Consider the following 17,300-nt stretch of genomic DNA (forward strand, 5'->3'; position numbering starts at 1 on the left):
TGGTATTCTGTATTTTTAATGAAAGTTCTCTCCAAATCAAATAGTAATCAGTCAAAAGACAAAAGGGGGTCAAAGGGCACCAGTCTCCTGCCACAGTAAAGAGTAAAGAAGCTGGAATAAAGTGAAAAGAACAAAACAAGCCAAGGATAAAAACATCAATTAGAGCAAAATTAAATATTTTACAAACTACAATTATCAAGTTGAAGCTATGCAAATAAGTTGTATATGAAGTAATATCGAGTATATAATTTACAATAAAGCAAACCAGAACACAAAATTAGAACCTGCACTTACTCAACAGTCTTACAGTCAGATCCATATGTATTTGTACATTGACAATATTTGTGATCTTTTTCTTTGCACTTCGCCACAATGGATTTTAAAAATCAAACAATGACCGATTCAATTTCACAGAGAACGGGTGTCTGCAAATTTGAAAGACACACACAGACTTTCAGTATCTTGTTAATGTTTTTCTTGAAGTTATGTGGGATGTGATCTAAAATGGAAAAGAGTTTCAGCCTTTGAATGGAAGGCTCTACATGTGTTCTTGCACAGGAGATCAACCTGCTGCTGTTCACTTCCTCCTGTGTGAACTGACCATTGACAAGGAAAGATGGATTGTTCAGTGAGACTCCCTCTGGCAAGATGTCCTGAACTGTGAAACACTTATCTGCAATGAGTGTGTCACCTGGTTGTAGATGTTGCAGAGCTCCACAGTCTGCTGTTATGGGCTTGTCTGAGGCACTCTCACCATATAAGTCACTTGCAAAGGTTATTAAACCATTGGGAGCCACACCAATTAGAGCCTTTAGTGTGGTACATCCTTTGTTCTGGCTGTGCAAACGACTCTGTGTGTCAAGCCTCTCTGTGTTAGAGACAGAAACTGTGCAGTCAAGCACAATCCTACAGTTTGGAAATGGCTGGAAGCAATCTGGCAGTGTTGTCTGATTCTTGGCTCTCAAGGGAATTTTTTTTTTTCCAGCATGCCAACATACAAAATATCATACAGTGCACTAACAAGTGTTGTAAATATATTGGTTACTGTGGCTGTGCTGCAGTTAAACCTTGTTGCAAGGTCTACATGACCACAATTAAGTTTGAGCTTCATTAGGGTCAGAAATAACTGGTCAATTAGGGGCATCCTTTGGACAGTCCAATCAGAATGATAATTGAGCTCAAATTTGGAAAGAAGGCCTTCTAAAAATAAGACCGTCGCGGCATCGGGCAATCCAGTATAGTAATGGACCCTTTCGGGGTTGTCAGATATTTGACTGAATGAGAAAGTCTGCTTCTGCTTCTCCAGTTGTTTTTTTAGTTTTTCATTCTCTTCTCTCAGCATGTCATTCTCAATCTGTAGCAACAGAAGACTTGTTCTTGCAGTAGCTGTCTGTGTGTCTGCATTGCCAGGAACATGTTCATCTGACTTTTCAGTTTTAACACTAGCTGGGACCAGTGCTTTTTTCTGTTTATGGACATTCTTGTGGTTGTCTGGAAATTGAAAAGGCTTCCCCTCGTTCCAAGCAAACCTTGTTGGCCCAGCATCCTTTCCTTTAGGGAAGTGCCAGCTGCACACTCTTGAGTTGCAGTTTGGGGTGAAGTTTTCACGCCTGTGTTTAAAAAAAAAAGGGGGGAGAGGCAGTTCTCATCAGTAAGTTAGCTCTTCATTAGTCATGTTTACAACAAAAACACCAACTGTAATTACTATGATCTTATAATCCTTCTGTTTTTGCAAAGTGAAGTAAGTTAAGTGCTGACAAAGTTAGTTGGCTATTTGGTGATTCTCTATTTTGGTGGTAAAGTCCCACATAGACTATGGAATTTAATGTGTTTTCTTACTACGAAAACATCCCTGTGTTTCGGGTGTGTTTTTTTTTTTGGTGCCTCCAAGCTAAGATTGCCAGCTAGATTCAGACCACTCGCCATCTTCGTCTTAGCTGTCAATGACACCAGAAACACGGGGATGTCTTTGTAGTACGAAAAAACATCAAAGTCCACAGCCTATGTGGGACTTTACCACCAAAAACCAGGCTTTTACTACAGAGTGCTTGTTCAATGCTAACAACATTAGCTAACTAACGCAAGAACCCACTTGCTAATCTTAAACGATTCTTCATTCAGAAGATTGGAACATACCTTATCAACTGCAGCCATTTCATTTTCTTTTTCTCATCGCAAGGAAATCGGTAAAATGACAGCTGAATGTGTTTTTTTGATTCGGATCGATTAAAACAAAGGGGGACACAGCATTGCGGCATGTTGAACAAAAAGAGTTTGGACCGGAAACGGAATTTACGTCATCACTTAACAACCGGATGGACACTTATATTTAATTCCTTGATTTTCAAAAGGCATTTGATTCAGATGAACATCCCTGCATTTATAATTTATTAGCTTATTTTGGATTTGAGACTATTTTTGGATAAAATTTAGATGTTACACACAGATGTTAATAGCTAGGAGGAATAAAAGAGACTGATTTTGAAACTTTGAATGATGTACTAAACCTAAGATGGCTTCAGTCTTTTTAAAGATGTAGCGAGGATATTTGGTTCTCTTTACTCAAGTTTAGGTGGTATAAACTTTATTTTGAAATGTGACTTTGTGGGGTCTAAGTTACCAGTGAAACTTTCTGCCTTCCATCAACACGTTCTGTTCTACTGGAAAATGATTTACAAACATAACTTTAGTCCGCACAGTGTCCCACTGTGGAACAATAGGGTGATTCTAAGGAGAAGAAAATCAATATTCATAGAACGATGGATGGAAAAACAAATTTGGTCAATTGTTCATTAAATGATAAAGGGGATCTATTAAAGCATGAGGAATTTAGTGAAAATAAAAAATAGTCTGTACTCCTGATGATTACAGAAATGTAGTAGAAAATATTCCAGTTGCAATGATTACTCTAATCAGAAATAACTTAGATCCGACCCCAACCCGCAGATTGCATAAAGCAATTATGAATGACATAAACTTTGTAGAGAAAAAAAATGCAATAACCTCTTTTTGAGAAAACTTTTCATTGATTTATAAAGATTTATCCTGGATCCTCTAAAAGAACATACTACTTAAAAAAATTTTAACAAACAAGAAATTCGATCCATCAGAACTAAATTTCTGAAATTTCCAATCCTTCCTAAAGTTAAAGAAATCCGCTTTAAAATTTTAACTGAAATTTATCATTCTCAAGAATTTATTGAAAGGATATTTAAATTTGAAATGGAGAAAATGTTATTTTTGTAAATCATCATTGGAATCAACAGAACATTTGTTTTTTGAGTGTGCGATTGTATGTAATTTTTGGAAGGAAATACACAACTGGTAGTGGTCTAAGTCTCTTCATATAGATCCATTCACACCCATTCATACAAGCACTTCCACATGTAACTAAGCTAAGTGCTTTTATTGTCTACCATTCACACACATTCATACTCCAACGCCTGCGTTGGAGAGCAACTTAAGGTTCAGTATCTTGCCTAAGGATACTTTGCCAAGCTACTGAATCCCAAGTTGCTCTCGAAACAAATTCCAGAGAGACTGAAGTCCAGTGGAGCAACTTTTTGGCTGCTTCCTTATTCACAGCGGGTAGCTGTGCATGTTTGTTTTGGCTGAATTTGATGCTGGATGCTATTCCCGATGCATCCCCAAAGGGGATTTGAGCCTTTGGCTGGACCTAAACCAGCACCCTTTCACTTATGATGCAAACAGTGCAGAAAAAATGCTGAGCAAGACTGAAGGAGCTGACAGAGAGAAAGATAGGACTACACAGAAGTAAAATGCCGCTTTTCCATTAGTACTTCCTCAGCGCGGCTCAACTTGGCGTGGTTTTTAGGCATTTCTATTAGTACCTGGTACTTTTTAAGGACTCACTTAGCCAGGGTTCCAAGCGATCCGAAGAAATCTGAAAATATGACACAGAAGAACAGCATGCCATTGATTGGCCAAGGAATGTCGTCACTAGTCATGAGAGCGACTCCTTCACCAGAATCAACCGTGTAATTTTTAAAACCCAACAGCAAGAAATACGAGGCGCGCAAACCATCGGTTGAATGGCCAGACCAACAGTTTCCAGCGTAGTTTTGCAAAAAGAGAGCCATCTGAAACGTGCACACAGCATATATATTTTAACCCTATACTGCTGGGTGATCGCCACTACCTGCCCCTACTAGCCATCAACAGCTGGTTAACAGAGTCTGAGGGGCTGATCAAAGGAACTTTGAATTACCGCAAGTACCCTACGTTTGTTGCCGACCCCAAACTGTCTGATATTTTAAAGAATTTTGAAGAATCTGATTTTATCCGACTCACACATACATAAGATGGATTTTTTACATGTCGGATGAAATTCCATGGACCATTTGAATCCAACTTAGGCAATGTTTACTGCATTTTAATTTGATCACGTGGTCTCCTAAAAGAGGATGAAATGCAGTGCTTTGTGCACTTTCATCCCTGCTAAATAATCATAATAATGATGCACCTCTGCTTGTTTCCCTACAAACACTGAAGAATCAGATTATATTAACACCACATTTTGGGCTGCTTGGCCCCAAAATATGAATGTTTGCTTTAACAAAAAGTATTTTATAAAATAATCTTTTATTGGGAATCAGAACATCTCACTGCAACCTCAGTGTGAGAGGACAGAGAGGGGCTGCTGTTAAAGCCTGAGAGTGTGAGTCTGTAGGCTAACGCGTGGTGGGAGCAATGATGTGCAGTGGTGTTTCTCCCAAGTCAAAGGAGCAATAGATGACGATGTCGCTGAAGGTAAGTGAGACTCTGCAACATAATGAAGCATCTTAATACATCCCTGCAGCTTCAGGGATGGGACGGTGATTACATGTGTGATTGCCCCAAAAAACAAAAACAAAAACAAAAAAAAAATCAGACCAGGTCTCCACAGCTGTGTTTGCATCTGCTCTTTTTGCTGATAAGCTGGACACACTGTGCAGTTTAGGCAGCGTTTTTCTGACTGTGAAGCACAGAAATTCACATCACAATATTTACCAGAAAAATTAGTAAATTTTCATCAGCTTGAAATATTTTCCTTTTTTCTGGTGTTATTTTTGAAGGAAATATAATTTTATATTTTATTTAATGTATTGAGGAAAAAGTTGCTGTATTCTGGCCATTCAAATTCATATTGCTAATTAAAATTATTACTTTTAATCCTGGGCAGCCCCCGACTCAATTTTCAATTTTGGCCCGTCCTATGATTGAGTTTGACACCCCTGGTATACAGGAACATGTGCCGAGTATGACCTGGAGGTCAAGAGGTCAAAAGGACATAGTAGTGGTGGATAAACAGAGGAAGAAAGCGTAGTGATAGACATTACAATACCAAGTGATGGCGACATCAAGAAGAAAGAACACAAGAAGCTTGAAAAATACCAAGGGCTCAGAGAAGAGAAAGGTTGTGGAAGGTGAAGTAACAATGGTCCCCGTGATAATCCGAACACTCGGGGCAGTGACCCCAAACTGGGAGAATGGCTCCAGCAGATTTCAGGAAGAACATCTGAGCTCTCTCTCCAGATCAGCGCAGTCCTGGGAATTGCTAAGAGTAGTAGTAGTATGAAAGTTAGTATGAAATCTATATTGCTGAATTAAACTTGGAGTTTTCTGGCTTCCCTTTCTAAATTCATTCTGCATGCGGGGGTTAGTTCGATTTTCCTCATTGAAACAATACACATGGGCGGGGTTTATGAGTTACAGGATTTACATGTTCAAAAAACCTCTTTATTACGTTTTATATTAATTCAAAGCGGACTAAATCGGTTGACCTTGCGGTCTCCACAGACAGAAAAATGACCATCGTCGCTAAGGGGTAGGATTATTATTTCGTGGTGCACCCTGTCACCGCTCCTTGATGACTGCTGAACGCCGCCCGCGTTTCGCCATTTTGAAAGCGCTGGGAAGAGGCAGGGGCGAGGGAACTCTTAAAGTAGAGTGCAAAGTCTCCAAGCCAATACTGGGCATTATTAATTACTTTCTTTGGTGGAAAACGGTTCCGTGCTGTAAAGCAGGGCTGAGGACTTTTGTTTACGTGCTTCAGAGTTACAAGTAGCACTCCCAGCTTCATTCCTGCACCGCTCCTCGCCAGAACCTCCCAGCCTACCGACCCGGGTCAGCACTCTTCCTGTCCAGGGCCCGAGCCCACTTAGATACCCCTGTCCGAGTCGCTCACCATGGCAGGTAAAATTAGAGGGAAAAGTCTACCACAGTGCCTGGGGTTATTAATTAACAGACGGTGTCATGTTTGACAGCGATGATGGGTTACTCTGTTATATTTGACCAGCGCAAGCTAGCTAGCGAGCTAGGATACTTCCAAGATGCCAGTGTAAGTCAGTGATAGTGTTTTGCTCCGCAGGACACAGTTGGACTAATTTCCGTGCCTGTGAGTTTATAGCAGCAGTTACATCGCACAGTTAGCGTGAATTTACTTGCGGCCTTGTTGTCATATGCATGTTTTTAGCCAATTTAGCTGTAGGCTAACGCGTGTAAAGTTGTCTTCTTTAACGGTGGTGTGTTCAAACTTGGGGTTATGTCGTGTGCAGGGCCCGGTGGTGGGAGCAATGATGTGCAGTGGTGTTTCTCCCAAGTCAAAGGAGCAATAGATGACGATGTCGCTGAAGGTAAGTCCATGTGATGGTCACTGAACATTTGCTATCCTACGCTGCCAGGCTCTTGATCCTGTGCGTGCATGCTTGTTTTAGGGTTTGCTTCAACAGAGAAGCTGCCAAACTTTATATTTGTGGCATTTCTAAATGTACAATGAGTAATATTGTGCACTTGGGTAGAAAGGGCCAGTGGTGTGTCACTGTAGTCCTTTGGGTCTCTTACAGACTGACAACAGTCTTCTATTGTTGGCATAATTGTTGCAAAATGCAGAGTCATTATTCTCTAAATTCACCACGGTATTAGTGGGGTGTTACAACATGTTTACATGCTTGAGAGAGAAATACATGTTAGAATTGAAAAGATTTTACCTCTGCAAAACATAAACCTTTCACAGATATTTCATAGTTAATGACACAACTTTTATTTCCATCAATTGATTACAAGCTGTTTGAGTTGCCAAGTTAAAATAAAACCTCTGCCAGCATATCATTCCAAACAAAAGGAAAACTTAGAGTGCTCAAATCATGTTTACAGTACATGGTGGCCATATTTATGTGTAAAGAGCTACACATTTGTTTACAGTAAGCTTTGTCTGAGAACATGGATAAATGAGTGCCTCTCCTTGTGTCAATATGTAGGAGTAAAAGGGCTTAAAACAGAATAGCACAGTAACTTTTTTTACTGTTTAAAAAAAAAAAAAGGATTCTCTTTCACTCTGTCTGCTATTGTTTTATGGGTTTGTATGGAGTCAGGGCGTATCAGGCACACACGCTGTTGACGTTAATGATTGCACTAACTCAGAATAGTACCAGCGTGTAAATGGGGATTGATTGCTGTATTGTTGGACTTGGTGAGATTGTCTTTGAAAAGTTCTGACTAGCTGAAGATGGAAAGCGTTTTCTTTCTGCTGAAAGAGTGTTGAGTGTACATTTAGTTTCACTGGATTACAGAGCTGTTGTGCGTGTGTGCGTGCGTGTGTGCGTGCGTGTGTGCGTGCGTGTGTGCGTGTGTGTGTGTGTGTGTGTGTGTGTGTGTGTGTGTGTGTGAGCGCGCACCTGTCTGTGTATAAATACAGGTGTGTCATCGCTGTGTTGTGTTTTCACTATGGTTGACATGCTTTTCACCCCCCCCCCCCCCCCCCCCCCCCCCCCCAGAGGTGGGCTGCTGAGGAACTTTGTAAACTATTTAACATTGAAAGGAAATGAATTATTTAGACAGAAAAGTCTCTCAAACTACTCCAAAAATATTTTCTGCAGTAAACACGGATCAAATTTACAGAGTACAGTTGAAAGTTAAACTCTGACAGCAGCTAGATGTTATATTTTTTTTTCAATTTGATGTTAATCTAATTGCAATTTTTATTATTGACAGCTGACATCATATCCACTGTTGAATTTAACCAATCTGGAGAGCTACTTGCAACTGGGGACAAGGGGGGTCGTGTTGTCATCTTTCAGCAGGAGCCAGAGGTATGTTTTAGTGACACATCTGTATACAAACAGTGATTCATAATTGATTGATTCATAATTCTCTGAAGCAGGTAGGACATCATATTGGAGTTCATACAACAAAAATTAAATGTACAGCTAAAAGCACAGTGTGTCTAGTGATTTTTACCTGAGACAGCGACTCTTGGTTTAATAACACTTGTTTTTTGTCTGATCTGTGGTATGTCACCATTTAGAGCAAGAATAAGCCACAGTGCCGAGGAGAGTACAATGTTTACAGCACCTTCCAGAGCCACGAGCCTGAGTTTGACTACTTGAAAAGTCTTGAGATTGAGGAGAAGATCAACAAGATTCGATGGTTGCCTCAGAAGAATGCAGCACATTTCCTTTTGTCAACAAATGGTTTGTAAATCACTTTATTCCCCATAAAGTTCAGACTTCCGTTTAAGGTCTTGGTGATCACTTTCAGAGCTCTGCGTACATCAGCGAGCTCATACATCCTTACATTACATACAGACCATTGAGGTCTTCTGACCAAAATCTGTTGGTGGTTCCTCATTCGAAACTGAAAACTGAAGGAGACTCTGCATTCGAGGTTGCAGCCCCTAAACTCTACTGAATCTTTTAAAGAGCAGCTCAAGTATTTGTACAGGCTTGCTTTTAACTAGTGGTTTGTGTGTATTACTGCTTTTCCTTTGATTGGTGTGAAGCACTTTGTGATCTTCTATCTAGAAAGGTGCTACTGTATATAAATATATTTTACTTACTTATTCTTTCTCTGTAGTAAAAAAAAATAATTTGTGTTACATTAACTGCTGCCCTATAATAAAGTCTAAATATACACAGTGACTTTCATGATCTTTGCTCTTTCTCATTGGCAGACAAAACCATAAAGCTTTGGAAAATTAGTGAGCGTGACAAGAGACCAGAGGGCTACAATTTGAAGGAAGAAGATGGGCGTTACGTAGATCCTAACACTGTCACTGCGCTACGAGTGTGTATAATAGGCTTTATCATATGTGATTCCTATATCCTTGTACTTCTTTACCAGGGCCCTTTTACTGTTGGTTTTTTTTTTTTCCTAGTGTAAAATTTCTTTCTTTTTTTTTTTTCTTTTTTTTAAATGTATGTATACAAAGAGGTCATATAATCTACTGTGTCTCCCATTAAAACAATGTTAAAACAAACTCTTTTCTTTTCAGGTACCAGTATTCAGGCCCATGGACTTGATGGTGGAAGCCAGCCCTAGACGAGTGTTTGCCAATGCTCACACATACCATATCAACTCTATCTCAGTCAACAGTGATTGTGAAACCTACCTGTCTGCAGATGACCTGCGCGTTAACCTCTGGCATTTGGAGATCACTGATCGCAGCTTTAGTATCCTTTTGTTTTTCAATTCCATAAAATACTACAATAAAATAACAACAATCTTCTGTCAGTGTTGATACGTTTTGTCTTACTTACCAATTTAATAATTTCTTACAGATCATGAGTTTCTAAGTACTATAGTACATGAACACATTATAGTAGAGTCGATTTCAAATGAGTGTAAGCTGGTGGGAGTGTTTTTCAAAATAGTTATTCTATAATAAATAATGAATGGTGTGGGAGTGTTTTTCAAAATAGTTATTCTATAATAAATAATGAATGTTATTTTGTGCTTTGTTTTGAGCCTTTCTTTGGAGATATGCCTGACTTATACTGTCGGACCACGCGATACTTACTCTGCAACAAATAAAACATGATTGTGTAGGGTCTATAAACAATTCTCTGCCTTTGCCTGATATTTAAAATTGTTCTTACAGGCAGACTGGACAAGAGCAAAAAAAAAAAAAAAAAAAAAAAATGGTATTCATTGGTGTCTATTTAATGCGTAGCACTGTCATTATTTATACTACCACCAGATGTCCCCCAAGCATGGGGTTTTTATCTGGGTGCCTTTAGCATAGTCCAAAAAAAATCATCTCCTTTTAACAATTTCACTCAATGAGTTTTTATTGTGTTTTATGTAGGCTGTAAAAATTAAGACAAGCCAGTGTTGGATTTTTTTTTTTTTTTTTTTTTTTTTTTTTAAAGGAATGTATACAGAGTGAAATCAGGTGTTGGTTGCGTTGAGATTAGTTGCTCGTCCTGCCCACTCATATCTTCTCTTCCTGCTGGAAAGATGATGCAGTGCAACTCCTTCCTTTATTAAGGATTTCTAATAATTCATGATGATCCTTAAGGTTGGTGGTACAGTAAGATTCAAAACTGAGGAAATTACTAATGTGAACTGAAAAGTGGTAAATTTTAAACATTCATTTTGAGTTCATCACTGTAGCATGATGTTCAGTGGTCAACTATGAGTTTAATGTAGCTGTTAAAAGTTGAAAACATCACATGAAATGGAAAAGCGTGCTATTGAATAACAATCTGCATCACTTGTCAATGAAGACAGTTTTTTTGGGGGGGGGACTTCTGGCTTAGTCAGTGGATGTCTGTGACAAGACTTCCTGTTCTGTCTACCAGTCACTGTTTGAAAAAATCCAGATAATTTTCGAAAAAGCAGATTCATAGTTAATTTGATGATGGTCAGTGATATCAGTATTGCATAGTGAGTTGCAATTCATCTTTTGCTCTGCATGCAGACCTGCAAGCACTAAAGCCTGCTTGGATGGGGTTGTTAAACTGAGAAGATGGCAGTGTGAATAAAATTACTAATAATTTAATTTCTGAAGGATTTCTCTGTGAGTTGTGGCAGTGTCAGTCCTCTGGCCTTAACCTCTCCTCTCTAGATATTGTTGACATTAAGCCGGCCAATATGGAGGATTTAACAGAGGTAATCACAGCGGCAGAGTTCCACCCCAACCAGTGCAACACTTTTGTCTACAGCAGTAGCAAGGGCACAATCCGCATGTGTGACATGAGGGCAGCAGCGCTATGTGACAAGCACGCCAAACGTAAGTCAGTCTCTTGTGTTTCTGAGATGTGCCTCACAAAGGATAGATTGAGGGGCTCCTGTTGATAGAAAGACATCAGTGTAACCGTAGAGGGTGGTGTTAACGTCTTTGTTAGCCATCATGCTGATTAGACTGGTGGTGTTCAGACCCCAGAAATTTTTTGGTTTGTCATGCTGCTGATCTGACAGCTGCAGAAATGTGCTTCAACAAAGCTGATGGCTTCTGGAGAGAACACTTAATAAGTGAAAAGTCACACAGCTGTGAGAGCCCTTTGTTAAAGAGGGCATCTTTGAACCAGCAAGAAACCAAGCTGACGTCTTATGTGTTGATATTTAATGTGTGTAGTGTTTAAATAAAGGAAAGACCCACAGATGTAAAGAGTTGGTGGCTAGGGTTTTCATCACTGTTTAAACTACGGGGGTGAACGCAAAGACAGAGTAACAGTGTGTCTTTGCACAGATTACATTATCCTCCAAGTGTACTTACACTGCCTGGAGGCTTTAAAAAACTAAACACAACACAACAGATTGAACAACACATTGTTCTTCCAGTTCCATACAGTCCACATTGTATCATTAAATGCACAAATTCACATAAGAAATGTAAGCTCTTTTACATGTTCTTTTTGTGCCTGTACTTTACGCTTTCTGATTGAGTGTATTTTGATCGTGGTGCACAAAGCACACATCAAATGAGAAGCTGCAAGGCTTTGTTACTTTAATGCTGTATTTCTATGTTTACATAATCTGATTTGTTAATGGCACACAATCATCTTCTTTTACAAAGCTGTTGTTGTAAAGCTTCCATTAAGCCAAACTGACACATTTCTATATCAGAGTTTCTGGGTTTATTTTAAAACAACTCAAGCACCGCGATGTCAGGCTAGAAATCAGAGTTCATCCAGCACGCGTGTGATCACATAGGCCTGGGTTTCCACACTATGCTTGTTAGGTTTTGACACAACATAGTTATGGACAGATAATTTTATGAATGCTATGATCAAGTAATTAATTGAAGAAGAGGAGGTTGAAACTAAGGTCTATATATTTCTGCTTTAAGCTTAATTTTTTTTTAAAAATGTGCCTGTTATTTCAATCATTCACACTGATATGCATCTGTTTGTTTTTCATTTTTAAGTGTTTGAAGAGCCCGAAGATCCAAACAATCGTTCCTTTTTTTCTGAAATCATCTCATCCATCTCTGATGTAAAGTTCAGCCACAGCGGGCGCTACATGATGACCCGGGACTACCTGTCTGTCAAAATTTGGGATCTTAACATGGAGACCCGACCAGTAGAGACGTATCAGGTTTGTAACTTTCGTCAGGAGTCAAGAAAGGCTGTTTCAGTTTCTTCATCACTTTTCTTTGTGCAGAGTGTGAAGCTGAATCCATTCTACCATCTGTCCACGTGATGGAAGTGTAATGTTGTTTTTGCTTTTGCACCGTTGTCGATTGTATGAGCATTTGCTCATTGCTTTCTTTCTGTAGGTGCATGAATATCTCAGGAGCAAGTTGTGTTCACTCTATGAGAATGATTGTATCTTCGATAAGTTTGAATGCTGCTGGAATGGGAATGACAGGTGAGCGCCTAATTAACAAAAAGTACACAAACACTGCCTTTATGAGAACTGTTGAAACCAGTTTAATGCAGCTGTCCTTGACAAGCAAAGTACATGCATGCATGACACACGCAGACCATTAGGGAATACTTTTTATCTGACGTCACTGAACCCAGAAGCACAGACCTTATCGCTTACTGCAGTTATCTGCTCAGTGCAGACCATAGCTCATAGGCTCATAGCTTTGCTTGGATGGGTGGCGAAGTGTTCATACTTAAAAAGGTTTATGTTTGCGATTAACGTTGAGGATGATGTTTCTCCTCGCTGACATGTGCCTTGTTTACCTGCAGTGTTGTGATGACGGGTTCCTACAACAACTTCTTCAGGATGTTTGACCGGGGTTACCAGCAGGACGTGACCCTAGAGGCGTCGCGGGAAAACAGCAAGCCGCGATCGGTCCTGAAACCTCGCAAAGTGAGCACAGGTGGGAAGCGCAAAAAGGATGAGATCAGTGTAGACAGTCTGGACTTTAACAAGAAGATCCTCCACACTGCCTGGCATCCTCTGGACAACATCATTGCTGTGGCCACAACCAATAATCTGTACATATTCCAGGAAAAGCTGAACTAGTGTTTGTTGAACCACTGAGAGCCCAGTTTCTGCTTTGAGCCCCACTGCTCTGATATACAAATATGAACAATAGCTGTCTGTTTCTGGCTGAATCCCTCTTGCTGATCTGCCCTTGGTGTATGGCAGGAACTGCTGTGTCACTAACAAACAGTGGCATGAACACAGTACATCCAACTAGGCCATCACAAGCTCGTTTTCTATTTGTATTGCAAATATAAACATGTAGGGTTTTGTTTGTTTTGTTTTGTTTTAAATCCAGACTGTGGGATTTAGTGTCATGGGTTCTTCTCCAGTCATCAAGCTACAATTTGCAACTCCACTACATCCCAACCCAAAGGGAAAAATGTGTTACATACACATATTTGGTTAGTTTGTTTGATTATTCTTTTGTGCCATGGTTCATCTGTATGTCGTAGCTACTAGTTAAGGTTTTGTACCCACTGTGTTTCACTAGCCTAATGCTGTCATGTCATTCAGTCACCGCTGGCCTGAAACAATGGCAATGCAAACTGTCAACACTCCATATTTTCGCAGTATTTTTCAAGTTGCCAAGTTCACTCACCACTTTTTTTTTTTCTTTTTATGGTTCTCTGATTATAGCATACCACTTATATTACTGCAAACATTTGTCCACAGTGTACATTATTTAATATTTTAGAATGTAAACCACTGGTTTGCATTCATTTCATTATAGTAAGAAAGTCGGGTTACTTGAAATCGACTACATATATTCCTTCACAGTGAACTTGTTACTGTTGAATCAATCAGAGGAATTGTTTGAACAGTTCATACTGTAACAAAGGACAGATGCTAAAATTATCTTTCTTACTAGAAGAAATAACAAAGAACCTGGTTTTTAAAAACCATCAGTGGTCTCTGCTGCACCAAAACCTGACTAAATATTCAGTCTCAATCTCAAACCACGCTCCAAACAACAAGTTGACTTTCTTGGTGTGTTGATGTGGAAAATGGTTTGCAGTAATATAACTTCCAGTTAATGGCCAAAAGCTTAAAAAAAAAAAAAAAATGCTAGTGTTGTCCTTGTAATATGCGCGCACATCTTTTTTCAGGTATTGTGGTTTTAGGAGGTAAATGATAGCTAACCCTGCCAAAGTAACCAGTCCTATACGCTCTGAAGCTAGACTCACTTGAAACTGTTTTGCTGAGATGGTGCCCCCTCATCTGACCGGTCACCCATGCACGTGTGTGGGCGACCATAGCTCAGGACAAACGCTCATGGGTGCGATGGCATTATGTGGCCTGTGGCACCAAAACTAAGTTCTGCTGCCAGCTTTTCCCATTGTTTTCTTTGCAGGTTGACCAGTGGCTTTACCCTCTGTATCTAGTTTCTGTTCATACACTTTTTTTTTAATATATATGACATTTTGTATTGTACCTGTTTTAAAAAGGAGAAAAAAAAAAAAAGAATCACTATAGTTGAATTATTTTTGTATAAATTAAGGCAATAGGATTACAATCTGATCACTGTAGTTTCTTTAGCTGTTTGTCTCAGACTGATTGTAGATGGAAGGTTCCTTGATGGTTCGGTAACTTTTTTTTGGTCATATTTGTTCATCCTGGAAGTTTGAAAACTAGAGATTTTTGTGACATCAAAGGTGTCAGGTGTCAGTATCTTTTGAAGTTAATAAGGATTATAACTTTATTTTTCTTTTTTTTGGGCGGGGGGGGACTGTGCATGTAGAGCTTATTTTGATTTGAGTTCATTTGGATCTTAATGTTCCAGTTATGTGCCATAGTTATTTAGTTTTAATATTTTGTTTTTCTGGCTGTGAAAGAATAGGCTCTTGTGGGTCTTCATTTGAATGGCATTTTAACCAGTGTTTATTGTTAAAACAGTTAAATCAACTTCTCTAAAGCTAATCAAGCCCTACAGCTGGGCAGTTACTGAGTTAGATTCTCGCTCCTGTGAAGCATGTGTATCTTCCCTGTACAGGCTTGTTTATTTAAAAAGAAGATATTGAAGCACTTGGTTTGCTGATGATTGCTATATGGGTAATTAATGACATATCAGGTGTTGTTAATATTGGCTGCACTGGGAAACTTGGGACTGAGCTGTTATTAAGTTGTTTGTCCTGTTGTTTTTTTCTTTTGTGGAAAGTTAAATGTCTGTCAGGACGAAGGTTTATTCCCTTGAGGAGCAAACCACTTGATTATATCCCAATTTGTCCGATTCATGATTTAAGCCATTAAATCAGGGACTGAAGCCTCTTGGTCGATTGGATGATATTTGTATTAGTTAATGTGTTACTCATACTTTAGAGAATGGATATCCAATTGCTAGGATGCCAACAAAATAGCCACCCGTGTCAAAACGGTGGGTTTAATCTACTGTTGTGTGTGTGTGTGTGTGTGTGTGTGTGTGTGTGTGTGTGTGTGTGTGTGTGTGTGTGTGTGTGTGTGTGTGTGTGTGTGTCTCTCAGGGACTCTGGGTAATGTCTACTAGTACTGAGATACTTCACTAATTGTTTTTTTTTCTTTTTTTTCCCCTTTGGCAACTTATGTCTAATGCAAAACAGTGTGAGGGTCATTTGTGTCATATGGCTCCAGTCACTTGAACAAACCTCAGTAATGTGCCCATTCCACAGTCAAGGATCGCATAAACTAACATGTAATTACAGTAGCTGTTTATTCATAACTGATTTAAATCACAAAGATATTCAGAAGAACCTTATTGCCTTTCTTATAGCATTAAGAAATAAGATAATCAAGTTATGGTTCTTAAAGTTTCTGGAGTGTTAGACAGGTGTCTGCTCAGGTGAATTTAACCGCTGCTCTCGATCAAAATGTTGTACCTTCAAGAAAACAGCTTTTCAGGTCTCAGACAAAAACTGCCTTATTTAAAGGTAGCTCAAATGTTTTAGGTGTTTTTTTTTTTGTTTGTTTGTTTGTTTTTTTCTTCCTCTTTCTTAGGTTAATAAAATCAAACATCTGTAATGGCTTTTGAACAAGACCCTGGGAAAACAACTTTCCTTGCATACTGTCTGGAGTTGAAAAGGTTTTCCCACTTGCAGCAGTATGTTATACATGTCTGAGATATCGCAGGAGTTGAAACAAGTTGCACTTTTATTTTTTTTGTGAATTTCATTAATTTGTATGTTTTTGTTTCTTTGAAATTGATTCCTGAATAAAGATTGTAAGAGTCTGGTGATCTATGGGGGTGGGGGCGGGGGAGCATTCATCTAAGGGTTCAGTGTACAGCTATGTTTGTCTTCGTTAAATGGAATAAAATACAATTTAGATGAAAAGTAATAAAGAATTTCCAACCTGAATTCTGAATGTAATGACTGTTTTTGTTTGGATTAGATAATGTGAGTTATCAAGATACTGTAAAACTTTTAATTGTTAAACTAAACTTTGCATATTGTGTTTTTATGCTGTTTTCAAAACTAAACTTTTTTTTTTAAATAAATACATAAATAAACCTTTTTTTTTTTACTTAAAGTTTTTTCAGAACAAGGTTGTTACTTCAGAACTATTTTTTCAGCTAGGAAGATGTGAGTCGGATCTGAGACAACCCGCAAAACAGGAAAGGTTTTACAAGTGGAGGACACTGACATTTTTTCCTCTTCATCTTTTGTTTTTTCACTAACATTGCATTTGGCTAGGGTCGGTGTTACTACTGGTAGCATGAGGAGATACCTGGACCCTACAGAAGTTGCAGAAGTAGTCCAACTCCTCCAAGGTGGCACATCAATATATGCCGTTGCCAGAAGGTTTGCTTTGTCTCCCAGCACAATCTCAAGAACATGAAGGAAACTCCAGGAGACAGGCAGTTACTGGACAAGCCCGTAGAAGGACCTTAACTGATCAGGAGGACCTGTATTTGCTCCTTTGTGCAAGGAGGAACAGGATGAGCACTGCCAGAGCCCTACAAAGTGACCTCCAGCAGGCCAGTGGTGTGAATGTCTCTGACCAAACAATCGGAAAGAGACTTCATTCATCCTCTAGTGCAGGGATCCTCAAATCCAGGCCTCGAGGTCCGGTGTCCTGCAGGTTTTAGATGTGTCTTTGCTTCAACACGCTTGAGTCAAATATAGAAGTCATTGGCAGGACTCTGGAGAACTTGACTGCATACTGAG

The 17,300-nt window shown here is 39.2% G+C and overlaps 1 protein-coding gene and 1 long non-coding RNA gene across 4 annotated transcripts; one reads left to right on the forward strand and one right to left on the reverse strand.

Annotated features, from left to right (window-relative positions):
• Positions 1 to 2,273, reverse strand: LOC115785886 (uncharacterized). The gene is made up of 2 exons (XR_004020386.1): positions 2,137 to 2,273; positions 1 to 1,610 (listed from the first exon to the last, which is right to left on the reverse strand). It is a non-coding gene; the product is annotated as an uncharacterized LOC115785886 (long non-coding RNA).
• A 3,617-nt stretch (positions 2,274 to 5,890) lies between these two features.
• Positions 5,891 to 16,434, forward strand: ppp2r2aa (protein phosphatase 2, regulatory subunit B, alpha a). 3 transcript variants are annotated; one of them, XM_030737356.1, is made up of 10 exons: positions 5,891 to 6,195; positions 6,558 to 6,635; positions 7,993 to 8,090; positions 8,306 to 8,471; positions 8,951 to 9,063; positions 9,272 to 9,449; positions 10,847 to 11,011; positions 12,149 to 12,318; positions 12,500 to 12,591; positions 12,921 to 16,430. In XM_030737356.1, the coding sequence occupies exons 1-10, from the start codon at positions 6,189 to 6,191 to the stop codon at positions 13,198 to 13,200; spliced, it is 1,347 nt and encodes a 448-aa protein (XP_030593216.1). In that variant the 5' UTR covers positions 5,891 to 6,188; the 3' UTR covers positions 13,201 to 16,430. The 3 variants fall into 3 exon arrangements, with proteins under 3 accessions (XP_030593216.1, XP_030593215.1, XP_030593217.1); XM_030737355.1 differs by lacking the exon at positions 5,891 to 6,195 and having other exon boundaries at positions 6,545 to 6,635; positions 12,921 to 16,432; XM_030737357.1 differs by lacking the exons at positions 5,891 to 6,195; positions 6,558 to 6,635; positions 7,993 to 8,090; positions 8,951 to 9,063 and having other exon boundaries at positions 8,312 to 8,471; positions 12,921 to 16,434.
• The last annotated feature ends 866 nt before the right edge of the window (positions 16,435 to 17,300 follow it).

This window comes from Archocentrus centrarchus, chromosome 9 (genome assembly GCF_007364275.1).
Source record: "Archocentrus centrarchus isolate MPI-CPG fArcCen1 chromosome 9, fArcCen1, whole genome shotgun sequence".
NCBI lineage: Eukaryota > Metazoa > Chordata > Actinopteri > Cichliformes > Cichlidae > Archocentrus > Archocentrus centrarchus.